Here is a 14,132-nt window from a genome sequence, read left to right on the forward strand (position 1 = left end):
TGTTAGTCTAAAAATGTAAAACTCAAATACAGATAAGTGGAAGTGAGAGGTGTGCTGCTTCTTGTCCCTCCACTATTCCCAGTCTATGGGCACAGTAACTGAGTTTTATATGCCTTTATCCAGTCAGGTCTACTCTGTGCATCCTCATCTTAAACTGCAATAGTCACAGCTGGCGTCCATCTCACCAAATCTAGCCCTTGAAGGGGAGGTGACAGTGCAGTGGGTAGAGCAGTTGTCTCCCAACCGGAAGGTTGAAGGTTCAAATCTCGGTGCCTGCAGTCAAAGTGTCCTTGGACAAGACACCCCGTTGTCCCTGATGGTTAGAGCCATCGGTTGAGTTGGCGCCGCAGATGGCTGCCTTGGTTCTATGCTGGAAACAAATTCCTTGTGTGTAACATACGTGGCCAATAAAGGTGATTATCCTTATCCTCCTTTAAACATATCAATTCAACAATGTGTCTTTTAGTAGGATCATAACAGCATACCATGTCAGCTGATTCACAAAACCAGAGGGATCCCTGTCTGGTTTTAGAAACCACACAACCATGGCACACAGTTCCAGCTCAGTAGGGGTCCATGATCTAGCCTGTATTTGCCTCAACTCTATTTCTCTAGGTCCCTGCACATCTCCTGACTATCTCAGTCACTTCTCCAGCAAATACACAGGTTTAAAGAGGGACTCAACAACTGTCCAAACTACCAGTAACCTGAAAGCTCGGACTCTTTCACACACTGAGAAGAAGGGGAAGGAGAAAAGCCTCTTATGATGCGAGTCAACTCAGTTGGCCTCGTTCTCTGTAGTGAGGAGAAGCCCTGGCTTCCTTTACCCTAGAACCGACTGTCACTCTGCACTGGTTTAGCAAGATTAACACACACAACCTGTAATGTTTTCAAAAAGCAGTGTAACTATCACTGATTTGACACTACAACTGTCTCCCATGTTGGTTCTCTACTCTCTCACTTCTAATTTACATGTCAGCTTAGAAAACACTGTCAGTGTACCTTGTATATGTGGAGTTAGAAAAGAGGACAGGCTAATTCATGCTGCCAAGCTAAGAGCTCACAAGACATGACATACTGCAAAGGGCCAATTTTCACTTTAATAACTGAGGTACTGTCCCTGCAGAGCTCAGTTCCTTCCATACAAAGCCTGTTAGCCTTGAGACAATTCAGCCCACAGGATAATCTTGCTATAAGAGAGTTAGAGTAAAACTCAGTAATATGTTCAATATGGTGTCAACCCGTGTACTTGACAATCAGGCTTCATAGCATCACTGCTGTCATTGTCATCACAGACAATAAGGTAAATACACCCAAATCAGGTGTCCACAAGCTTTTTTTTTTTTTTTTTTAGAGTCATCTGTCTTTTCCAGGCTCCCTCCCAAGAACCCAAACGCATCCCCGGTTGGTACCGCATAAACCAGGTCCGATGACAACATCGGTATTAAACTGTCTAAAGTATCCCTGCATCAATGGCATAACACTTTGCAGGACTGGGACAAAATCCCCTGCTGGGAGGCCTCCCAGCATCTGGAAAATCCAATAAGAACATGAAAAGCTAAACTCTAACCTCGCCAGGCCTACTTGAAGTGCGTGACTCCCTCTTGAAACTTGGCAGAGCAAGGTGAGCCAGAGGACTAACACTGAAGTACAATGAACTATTTTTAATCAAAATCTGGGCGGTGATAATCTCTATAACAGCACTTAAAGATACAAAGTGCTGTTTATGTTTAGATTAGATAAACTGGGCTTTATTACTAATGTTTAAATTGACAAAATATCATGTGCCAAAAAAGATTTTAAATGTACTGTTTGACTGGATAAAACAGTCCTGAAAAGATCTCAGCAGTGGGACCTACTGGTGTGTAGAGGCTTCAACACATTATGAAAATAGATTTTGTTTGACAAAGTTGTAGGTTTACTCTAAATAAAATCAGCATATACATAGGCCACCACCAGCATAAATCTAGAAGCCTGCTCTTTTTGAGCATGTGCAACTGTGTGTGTGTGTGCATGCAGTATTCTACTTCAAGAAGAAGACATTCATGTGACCATACGTGTGTGTGCGTTTCCATTGGAATGAATTATTTAAAGGAGAGTCTCCTTCACTTATCCACGGTTGACTGGCTACAGGAACATACCGTTCTGCTCCTGGCTGCACAAGAGAGCACCCTAATGTGCCATCCATCCTTTTTCTGCTATAACTGCAATATATAGACATAAGTAAAAGACAAGCGGTTATGCTGTGCTACATATTCAAAGTGAATATTAAACCTTTCTTGATACTTAACAAGAAGAATGCTCTCTTTCAGGCCACTTCTTTCTTGATGCTACAGCATATGCATTAATATACGTTACGTTCTATATCCATTTTATACCAACTTGTTAAGGGTCATCGGGGACTGGGAACTGCCAGGAGCAGGGTACTCCTTGGGCTGGTGACAACATAGACAGATAGCTTCATTCACAACTACAGTCAGTTTACTGTCTCCATTTCACCTTATCTGAATGTCTTAAGACTGCGGGAGAGAAGGAAACCAACACAGGGATCACAGACATGTACATGTCACATAGAGCGTGAGTCCAGGACTTTCTTTATTATTGGAAATTACTGGAGTCTGTTTAGTTACATTGTCTTTTTACAAGTTTAATCTACATTGTTCAGTTGACAGTATTTCTAAACAGTTTGCATTGATGTTGCAACTTTATGTGCAGTGTGTAATTATACCTAGTGTGACCACATATGAAATACACAGTCTGTACAGCCACTGCTAGTGTGCTTCTCAGAAGCCATGCAAAACAATGTTACTGTATATACAGGGAAACATAAAGGTGATTGCAGATATCTGACAACAAGATCACCACCCTAAAGAAAATGTTCCAGCCATTAAATGACCTTTACGTCACAAGATCATACATATCACTGCCACATTCGAGTAATTCTTTTAACTAAGACTTTATAGAATGACCACATTTCTCAAAAGTGTATTGTCCTTATTGCACTGGTTTACAATGACAAAGTGCTACTTCAAAACTCATTCAGATGTATTTAGTTTCTTCTTTCTTAATGATCTGAATCTTAAGAGGTTCCTCTATAGTACAGTAATTATAATAATAATTACTTTAATAATTACCTGGAATGCTACATATTGCATAAGACATTGAGTGTACATGTTCAATAATAGTAGGAGTGTAAAGACGAGTGGCTGCAATGGGCGAGTGCACTATGAAGAGATGTGCTGTAGGCAGTGGCACAACAGAAAAACAGAGGAAAAGTCTTTCAGAAAACATGGAGTGCACATAGCAGATGGGATAAGATAAAGGAGCAATGGGAAATTCTGGGTAAGTCATGTGAGGAAACAGACAGCTGAGGGCTAGAAGTGATAGCCGATTACAGATTATCAAAGAAAAGCAAAAGACAGAAAGAGGAGAGACAGATTTAGAATGGAGGAAAGAAGAGAGCGCTGTCTTTCATGTGAAAGCATGGCAGGAGGGATAATTCCCAAAGTAATTCACATGGGTTACAGAGACTCAAGGAAGCAGACAAAAACAGAGCGAGTGAGAACAAAGACAGTCGTCTCATTTTAAGAAGCTGATAAGTGGTTGAAGAAAGAGTCCCAGAGTTCCCAGCACACAAACTGTCACAAAAACCCAGAGGAAGATCCTGTCGATGACCATGGCGACATACTTCCAGTCATCCTCCATCTGAGGAGAGCAAAGAAGTGAGTTTAAATGTATGTGGAAGTAGGAAAAGTAAAACCTATTTAGGGAACACACATTCATATCTAACAGCAGTGAGTTCTCTCTCTCTCTCCTCCCTACAACACCTAAAATATCTCTCCTTAACAGTAACTGTGAAATTTCTAGCAATAGCACAAACTGTCACATTCACTGCTCATCACTGTATGAGCACTCGAGCTGTATGGCTGTGTGACTAAGATGGGCTGAGAGAACCCCCAGTGCATCTGGCTGTTGTTAGAGTTTGTACAGTATACAGTACTGTATATACAGTCCTTGATCAGTCAGGTATGGACAACAAGATCATGACTGCCCTGACCAGAATGCCATTGTCTAACTATAAGGCAGTGTGGCTGCTCTGTATACATGGAAAAGAGAGCTGAGCTTTGCTAACAATGGATGGATGTGAAGCAACAAACATATCAGGACCATCCAGAGGGCAACAGAGGCGTACGCCAAGCTCTCCATCTGCAACAAACAAGCAGCTTTACAGTCCCTTTATAGCTCGGTGTAAATGGCTTCAACACAATTTACCAAGCTAGGTAGAAATCCAGTCACAGTAGAGATAACACTTTGCTGTTGTGTGTTTATGTTTATTTGTATGCCGTGAACTTTGCAGGGACAATGCACACTGATCTAGGAACAAAAATCTAGTGCCCAAGATCTGAAAATCTTCTTTCTCTTGTTTGTTCCCTGACACTATGCACCTTCTTTTGTTTGGTTCTGTTTAGATGATCTTTCATTTATCCCATACATTATTATATATTCCCACATTCACTCAGAAATACCATTTCATCATTTTATCCAGTTAGTATATTTTAATACATGTATAAATAAATTGGATCATTTGATTTCTCCCCCATTGCAGCACTATGTATTTTCCTTTTTTTAAATAGCGAGGTCATGCTACTGCCAGAGAATGATTGCAAGACAGTACAATTTCCTCACTAGATACTAGTTTGTGTGTTTTTGTTTCCTGCTGTTGTGTTCTGTTGTACTGTGTTGTATTTTGGCAAATGGCTAAACTATGGGGTTGCCACTATGGTTATTTTTTCAGTGTATCAATTAATCATTGGATCTGTACAGTTTCAGAAATTAGAAAAATGACTTTTTCTTGAAATCCAAGGTGAGGTCTTTAAATTGCTTGTTTTGTCTCAACTGTTTAACTCTCATGTTGTTTACTATCATATAAGCCAAAGTACTTAATGTCATCCATACAATAAAATAGTTGCAAATATGTAATGTCTTCTCTTTTTAGCATTTGATCATGATGCACAGACGGACTTCACACACAGACAACTCAAGCTTTCTTATGTACCTCTTTGGCTTTGTTGCGAGTCCTCATGTTCTCTGCGATGTACTTCACATTCTCGATAGCCTGTTTGATCTCTGGCGACACCACAGAGAAGGCGACAACAGTGTTGACAGACGATGTGGCATTCAGGGACTTTGATAGCTTAGAGAGCTCTGACTCCTGGGGTCCCTTGTTCTGGGGCATCTGCAGAGGTGGCACCACTGGGGGAGGGACAGGAGTTGGTACTTCTTTGCCTCTATAATGGAACCTCCTGTTCATATCGCCATATTCCACACAGTTCATGGAGCTACCAGCTGTAGAAGCTTCTCCTGCCTCTGAGCCATTATCCAGAGGTGGACATGCTACACCTCCAGTTATACCCCCAACACTTATACTTCCCGATCCACTTCCTGATCCTCCTCCTATGCTGGTCTTTCTCTTTTTGTTTCCTCCACCTCCTCCTACCATCCCTCCTGTAATACTTGCAGTGGAAGAGCAGCTCTGGTCAATAGGCCGCCTCATCAGCATGGCCCTGGGCAGCACCCCGAGGAACACAGTCCTCACCCACTCCGGCATCGTGTGAGTCATGGGCGTGCGGTAGTGGACGTTCAGCACAAAGACAGTGATGACAATGCTGAGTGTGACAAAAATCATGGTGAAGAGAAGATACTCGCCAATGAGAGGGATGACAAGTGACGTTGAAGGGATGGTCTCAGTTATGACCAGCAGGAACACAGTGAGAGAGAGGAGGACGGAGATACACAGAGTGACCTTCTCGCCACAGTCAGACGGGAGGTAGAACACAAGCACTGTGAGGAAGGAGATAAGCAGGCAGGGAATGATGAGGTTGATGGTGTAGAAGAGGGGCAGGCGGCGGATGTAGAAGGAGTAGGTGATGTCTGTGTAAATCTCTTCACAGCAGTTATACTTGATGTCATGCTTGTATCCTGGTGCGTCGATGATCTCCCACTCTCCACTTTCCCAGAAGTCTTTCAGGTTCACCTGGAAAAATCCAGATGTGAAGTGAATGCAAATTATTTTAAGGAAAACATTTTTCTGTATGAAGCTTCAAACTGAGTCAAAGACAAAAATGTGGATAGTTCAGCATCTTTAGAAGTTTCCACTTGTAATTCATGAAGCACCTTTAAAGTATTTCTGGTGTAAAAATGATGGGATTTAATTTAAATTATTCACTTTGTTGTCTAAATAGAAGGTATAAGCCCATAAAAGGCTGACCTAGTTTTGTACTTTTTGTTTTACTACATCAGGTTGAGCCTTGTATTTTGTTCCTGTTTCTTGTTTTGTGGTGCATTAAAATACTATTGGCCTCTGCCTTGGCTTGCGTCTGCATATTTGGGTCCTTCCCTTGCCCAAAACTAAAAAATTAGAGCTTTCAGCATTATCTGAATATTCTTTCTTTTTTTTTTTTTTTTTAAGTCAGTTAAATGTGGCATATACAATCAAATTACACAAGCCAAGGTCTGTCCCCTGTGTCTCAGAGATCCCATCTGACCTTTGAGCCAATGAGCACCAGGTCAATCTTGGCCTTGTCATAAGTCCAGGAACCAAACTTCATGGAGCAGTTTTGGTAGTCAAAGGGAAAGTAGGTGATGTCCATGGGGCAGGAAGACTTAAAAATAGCTGGAGGAACCCAGGTTATGGTGCCATCAAACTTCAGCAGAGCCTTGGTTTTGTCATCCACAAGAAAATTACCTACAGCGCTGTTGAGAAGACATATGTCATTACAACTAAATCCCATCACAACATTTAATTGAAAAGGTCAGAAGATAGCGAGCATGTATGAAAAAGATTAAGTAAATGTAACTAATGAAATAGTTACAAGGCAAACTCTGCTTTCATAACACATTATGGTACTAGTGGGAAGTTGGAGCCATCTTATGAGTAGTGGAACTGACACATACTGCACACATCATCTAGATTTTTATTTAAAAAAAATGCGCTTGAGAAAGCGCATTAAGCAAGCTGAGCTGTTCAGCTCTTACCATTTATGATTTTAAACTTACTTGTTGTACAAACATATGTCTGGCCTCCAGATCTTATTGGATGGAACTCGTATGAACTCAATCCCATCATATTCAGCAGGGACCCATTTCAGTTTGTAGTCATTCCAGACCTAAAGAGCAAACAGGAGTTAGCATACTTCAGTGTGTACAAATAATGTGGCAGACATCACATAAAGGATGAATGTCTCTCACATGTCTGAGCCACAGATTGGTTTCCATTATCTGATTCACTTCATCCTGGAAAGGAAAAAAGGTCAGCAAGGAAAAAGCAACTCTGATGAATGGAATTAGCTTTTACACAACATGTTTTTGTTTGTTTGTTTGTTTAGAACCCAGCAGTTTTAAATCAAACTCTCTTCTTACCACTTTGACCAGCTGAGATATAGAGACCTCAAACTCCACTGTGACTGGATCAGATACATTCTCCACTGGTCGGATGAACTGGTTGTACCGCCGAAACAACCTCCGAAACAGCCTGTCCTCTGCTTTTGATGAAACACAGCCTAATGAAACACAGAAGAAGTGAAAAAGAAAACAAAAATTGGAGCAACTACAAGAGAAAACAGCATCACTTTCACTGTGTTAAAATGTGGGTGCTGAGAAATTCTCCAAGCCCATAACCGAATCAGCTTTATTGGCCAGGTGCATTGAACACACGAGGTATTTGACTTTAGTACACTGGCTCTCAGTGTGCACGTACAATGGTCTTCCGCAAGGCAATCATAAACAGACTGAGAGAACAAGAAAAGAACCAGTATGTCCAAACAATATATTATATATATTAGTAACTAAACACAAAACACCAGAGAGAGTTTGAGCTTTCCCATATGGCAGCCCTTGAAACACTAGTACTCAATCTTACTGTATCCCCTTAGATTTTTAACTAACTGATCATTTGTTTAGGCAAAAACATGGACACAACATTTGAGGCCAACCTCTCCACACAACAGCTTCCACTACAAGAAGTGATGTGCACCTTGTTCGGTACAGTCTCAAACCATCAAACTTGCATTTGTGGAGCTGCATGAACCATTTTAGAGATGGAGGACGATGTGCTTCCCCAAAAGGGCAAATGGGGCACGGCCCATATACACACAAATAGCCACATTCACTGAAAAAAGTTTGTTTCCTTGACAACAGCTAAATAAAACATGGTCCTTTAATGGGACACTTTCTTTCTGTGTGAGTCGGTTTACTCTTTACAAGTCAGAGGCATGTGGATATTTTTGTTTTCTATAGAGACACAGACCAAAAATGAAAAGGCATGTGGACTTTGAGTGCAGACAGTGCTTTCATAAAACTATTTTTGTAAAGAACTGCTAAGCTCAAACAAATATTTCATTTTCATAGCTCATAAGAAGCTCATCCATTTATTACTGTTGGGAGAACACTAAAGTGAATATCTTGCAGACATCCCAGACGTCTGGTTTCTCATTTTGAGAGACTGGTTCATTATCTCGTGTACACAAATCAGACTTGCTGAAGACAGGGAAATAATATAATTTAATTTAAGTACGTCAACAAATGTTACAGCCTAACAATGATTGTATGGAAACATAGTGAAAAGAGCTTCAAAAAATAACATTTTAATTTCCAATCTCAGGGGTGGACTCAGCTTACTGAGCTAAAAGTTCAATCTCTAAAACACTCACAACACTTATATAATCACAACATCTGCTGCATATAAAACAATGACAAACACACATATGACTTCAGACCATAAGTAATTCCACAAAAACTTAAAAACATGAAGAAAATTCTGCAGTAAAAAATGAAGAGCACACAGTGGCTTAAATTTACCCCAAAATCTTGTTCCAATAGTCTACAGCACTGTATGGATGAAAAGTTACATTATGCTGTAGGGCTTCAGAAGTCTCCCGAAGTTTTGAGGTCACTGGCAGAGGAAAGCTGAGTCTTAAAGCTTAATGAACAGGCCTCTCGAGAGAGACGCCTGTACCATTCCAGCTCTTGGTACCTGCCTTCAAAACTGCCCACTGCTCTCGAATTCGCTGCACTGCCAGAACCTTGTTTAAGTCTTTAATTGTGTGAAGGGAAATCAGGGCAACTGTAATCAGTCAGTTAATTAAATCTCGTGTTCACTGTGACCAACAATATGCTTCTTTTTCTTCCTCTGTTTGCCCAGACACTCCCTTAATACCCTTTGTTCTGCCACTTTGGCCTTAATTTAACACAACCTAATTATAACCTTTGCACTTTCACTTTCATTTGAATTTGGATGCTGATTTTACTACTCATCACACAGTGAAAGCAAATGGCACCGAGAGATAAAACATTAACGACTGAGGATGATTTATGAAGATCAGTCTTCTTTTCAGCCCCCCTCTTATTATTATTATTAAGTTACATGTAATTTCACCTGCTCCAGCTGTGGAAATATATTCTGAACATAATGGATTTATAAAACCATTTAGTACACTCATATGATCTTTACTTTAATGCAATACTAACAGGTCTAGCAAAACTGCACAACCCAATGAGGCCGAGTCTACAGTCGAGCCAGCAGCTCTGTGAGGCTTTATGTAAGCACAGTGATGTTAATCTCAGGACATGTATGTTTAGCAAGTACAAGTCATACCATATGTTCACAACCTTAGTTAAGTTATTAACAAAGTGTGACTTGTCTTTTATCAGCTTACTTCTCAAGTTTTAGAATGTGGTTGTCCTGACTTTGTCTCTGCTGATGAAAGTCATGTGAAGTCAACTGGACAGTCATGTTTCATTTTATAACTCTTCCCTTCCCGTCTTTGTGATGGGAGTCATGTGTTGCACCTTTAAATAGCTACAACGACTTTGAATTAGAAAGCTAAGCAATGAGTCTATCCCAGCCTCTCACGGCTACATGAGTCCTGCAGAAAGACTCGTGGCCAGTGGGAGGCTCTTTGATCAAGCATATGCACACCAGGATGTGCTTGGGAGCAAGTGGTGGACACTGTGAAGGTGTTATGTGCCGTTCGCACCTGTCAGTGAGCGAACGAGAAAGAGGCGGACCCAGGTAGCCGACTTTGATGCAAGCAGTGATTTATTATGTACAGTGATGATGAGAGTAAAAATACACAGAGGGAAATAGTGCGTAGTCCTGTCGATGAGTAGTAGCCGGGTGTTTGACCAACAGCAGGAGGCGAGGAGATGGAGAGCTGGGCCGAGCTGCATAGGCTGGGTCACTCCTGGGCTGGTCGGTGGTGATGGTGGCTACTGAAGGTGGAGACAGAGAGATGAAGGCAATAGTGGAACAGATAGGCGACTGTGCATTGACCTGCCTGGGAGGGGAGAGTGGAGCCACGGTCCGGAGGAACAGTCCATGGGGGGAACACAAAACAGTAGCTGGCTAGGGAATAAATGCATACAAAACAACGAAAGAGCATGGAGAAAAAAAAAAGGCCTAGAGACTAGAACGAACTGGCAAGTGACTGAGGAGTGAAATCAGGTAATATAGTGAGCAACCTAATCAAGTGCAGCTGGTGATAAGGGAGTGAGGAACAGGTGAACGTGATTAGTGTTAATGGCCAAGAGACAGCAGGAAAGGTGAGGGAGGCCAGAGCGGCCGAGCAAACCTGACAGAAGGAACCAATTACCTTCCAGTAACACACAACTGACAGTGTGTGTGAGTGCAAAAGACATTACAGAGAGAGATAGTGGAGAGAAGAGATATGAGGCGAAAAGTCACAGCAAGTACAAGCACAGAAAAAGTACAGTAGACAGCATGTTTTTGCTCTCCAGGGTTTTTTTACACGGCCTGTCTGTGACACATTGAGTGACACAGGAGGATCCACAGTGGTTACTAACTGTGCTGTGACCAGCCCATTAAGCGTATGGTGCACGTTGTAACCTATGTGTCTTCATGTATGAAGCTTCGCCTATGTAGCTACAGTACATTCAGTATATGCAACTGTTAATGCATGTGTGCACACACACATGTACCTATTTATGTAAAGTATGTCCATTCAATTTTCATTTGATTTACTCTGAACAGAATGGTTTTTTTTTTTGGTTTTTTTTTGCTGAGGCATGAAATTCAATAGCTCCTTGGTTCTGTGGTTTCATCTGATAAGATTAGATCATATCCTCTGCAGATGTTACAAGATATTGTGTAAGATACAAGATATTGTAGGTAAAGTCATATCTTTATTGCAAAAAGACATTTCTCTGAATGTAAGGATATAAAGATGATCCAATGAGGAAACAGTATATTTAATACATTTTGTATATTTAGTACAAACTACATGAAGCCAGTGAAGCATTTATTGCCAGGATCAGACCACTTTTTTCTCTTTCTATGAAGTACTGTGACAACGACCAACAGGAGCATGGAGAACTGTTCCTCACACAACTGTAAACATGGTAAAGTGCAGGAGAAAGGACGCTGGTCATGCCAGGTTGCTATGCATTGGTCTGATATACTGGACTGGCATCAGTGCTGGCACTAACCTTTTAAATAAATCCGATATCAGCCGAATTTTAGTCATCAACATTTAACAGGTGAACATATAGGCAACCACATGATGACAGGCCCTGAACAACAGTTGTATTTAAGCTCAAAAGGAGCTAAAGAGTTAACAATTATAGAGTACAGGTGCTTCACTGCAGAAGGAGCTGGAAATGTAATGCTGTACTGTTGTACCACTGTTGTTCTGCACCCGGAAACACACCCAGAAAGCTGACTGGGAGTTTTGGTTTTTCAACAGTGCTGCAGTCACAGCTGTAGGTAACTGAGCGGTCTAATTAGTACTACTGTCTACTTATTGCTTCTGCACTGAGGCTGAAGCAGGCCTGTTGATGGTGCACAAATCTACAGCAAATCTGGTGGCTTTAGGTTTTCCCTTCATTTTGAGTCAGTGGAAAAATGGTCTTTCCTTTTCCATCTTTACTTTTTAACTACTAAGGCTTAATTTTCTGTGTAGACTACCTATATAACTACATGTATTTGTGGATTTAGTCATATGACCATATGCTTGTGGGTGTTCCCATTCTAGGTCATTCAGAGAAGATGAACAGCTGCTTGAAGGGAATGAGTCATAACAAAATTAATTTAATCTAAGGGTCCTGAGTTAATGAGAAAACAATGAAATAATGGATACAACTGAATCAAATGATTTGATGGTTATTCTTCAAGCAAGTGTGAAGACCTGAGGCAGCAGGATTTTGTCAATGTCCAGCTCCTGCTCTTCATTATTGAAATGACCTGAGAAATTGTCAAAATGTATCAAGACAAAGCAATTTGTTGGAACTTGGAAGCTGACTGCTAGCAAGGACTTTGACTACAGTAATACATTTATGATTTCCCTGGACTGAGTATATTCACTGACATGAGGGCAATCAGTGTAAATCTGGTGATTAAATCTTACACTGAAACCCCAAAACACATGAGGAACAGAACAGTCAATAGGATATAAAGAAGGGCAACAAAGAGGAAGGAGGGAGCTTTCTATTTCCCACCCTTTCTCAGTCCACTAAAGCATGGCTCAGTTCATTGCCAGCAATGAAGACCAGGATGTCTCAGAGGCATCAGGCAGCAGTGCTGGCCAGAGGAGGATGTCTGTGTGTGTGCGTGAAAAAGAGAGTGAAAGTGTGTGTGGTGTAGGTTGGATGGAAGTACAACTTTAGGGCATCCATAGGGTACCTGTAGTGGTTACACAGTATGTGGGCGAACAAAGGAGCCAAGGGTTTGGTTGCAATAATCACGGGACAATCGTGTTAAGAGGATCCTCAAGCCACCACACAGTCCTTAAGCCACACAAACACACACACACTGATTGCCTGCCTTTAATGCCGCTATATTGCTTCTGGAAGAGAAACTGGAGAGCTGTTCTGTAGTTCCAAGCTCAGAAGAGCATTTAAGCCTGGCAGAGGAACAAATATGTTTGATGGTGTTGCAATGCAAGCAGACAGCTCCACACAAGCAGACTTAGATGAAGACTACAGGGGCTAAACCATTCTGAATGCTAAATGTGTTTCCTTTTGTTGGCCACACCAAAACACTCATTGATTTAAGAGAGTCCGTTATGATGACTTGAATTATTAGCAGCCTACACTTCACGCTCTCTTGGGCAGAACATGTTTGAAAAGGTAGATCCTCCTTATACTGTCAACAGAGACCTATAGCCTATTCAAATGGTCAGTAAAGTGAAATAAAGAGTCAAGCTTGAAACATAATCTGTGATCAGATCAGTATAATACAGGCCTGGTTGGACATATGCAGCCAAGATGCTGCAGGGAAATACATCAGAGTTTCACTCATTTTAATCACCAAGTCTGAAACCTTAAGGAACCAATCCTGTCATGAAATATATTGAGGTGTTCGCAAGCAATCCCGCAGGCTGTGACTTTATTTTGAAAGTGAAATTAACAACTGTATGCTGCACCTCCAAGCTACTCTAACCAGAGAATATTTATGACAAAAACACCTCAATCCCATGGACTGCAGGATCAGAATTTCCTGGATGGCAGGAGGCAATACCTTCTGTAGCTCACTAATCTGACTCCCACTGGGAGTATGTGTGTGTCATTGTGTTTTTCTGGCACTTATTTGCATACACAGCCTGTGTTCAGAATCGCACAAAAACCCGCACAGCTATAATAAGGGATTGAGGGAATGAAGGAGAGGATGATTAATAAGTGTTTGGGAGGGAGGAAGGTGAGGGCAGAATCCTTTCATATTTTCATGTTTCTCCATTCAAACAGCAAAGTTAACCAACTCTAGCAAAGACGAAGAGTAAATTTCCTCTCACTTGAGCAAAATCTGTTCTGCTGTGAGAGCACTGACACTGTCATCCCTTCACGGCTTTGCTTTCATGTTCCTTTTGAAATTTTGTCCAGTTCAAGGGCAAAGCACCAAAGCAGTCAGCTGTGGCAAATCTCTCCAGAGAAAGAGAGAAATGAGGGCTTTCATCACACAGAGGCACATCCCTTCCCTTGACTCTGTGTCAGCTTACAGGATGTGTGAAGCCAGTGTCTTTCACATGACGTTTGGATTGTGACAGTATGAAGGCACTTAGTGCTGCTCCCACGGGTGAACTACCACATCTGGGACAAACTCACTGTTGAACTCAGGGTTTTAA

General features: G+C 41.4%; 1 protein-coding gene across 1 annotated transcript in view; it reads right to left on the reverse strand.

Annotated features, from left to right (window-relative positions):
- Nucleotides 1-2,581: 2,581 nt before the first annotated feature.
- LOC109958045 (neuronal acetylcholine receptor subunit alpha-3-like) overlaps nucleotides 2,582-14,132 on the reverse strand; it is a 13,249-nt gene continuing 1,698 nt past the window's right edge. The window contains exons 2-7 of the mRNA XM_020596364.1: nucleotides 7,420-7,559; nucleotides 7,249-7,293; nucleotides 7,057-7,166; nucleotides 6,546-6,753; nucleotides 5,057-6,034; nucleotides 2,582-3,705 (exon numbers count right to left, since the gene is read on the reverse strand). Of these exons, the coding sequence (XP_020452020.1) occupies nucleotides 3,580-3,705; nucleotides 5,057-6,034; nucleotides 6,546-6,753; nucleotides 7,057-7,166; nucleotides 7,249-7,293; nucleotides 7,420-7,559 (1,607 nt within the window). The 3' untranslated portion in view covers nucleotides 2,582-3,579. The remainder of the gene's footprint in view (nucleotides 3,706-5,056; nucleotides 6,035-6,545; nucleotides 6,754-7,056; nucleotides 7,167-7,248; nucleotides 7,294-7,419; nucleotides 7,560-14,132) is intronic.

The sequence above is a fragment of the Monopterus albus genome, unplaced genomic scaffold, assembly GCF_001952655.1.
Source record: "Monopterus albus unplaced genomic scaffold, M_albus_1.0 scaffold2.1, whole genome shotgun sequence".
NCBI lineage: Eukaryota > Metazoa > Chordata > Actinopteri > Synbranchiformes > Synbranchidae > Monopterus > Monopterus albus.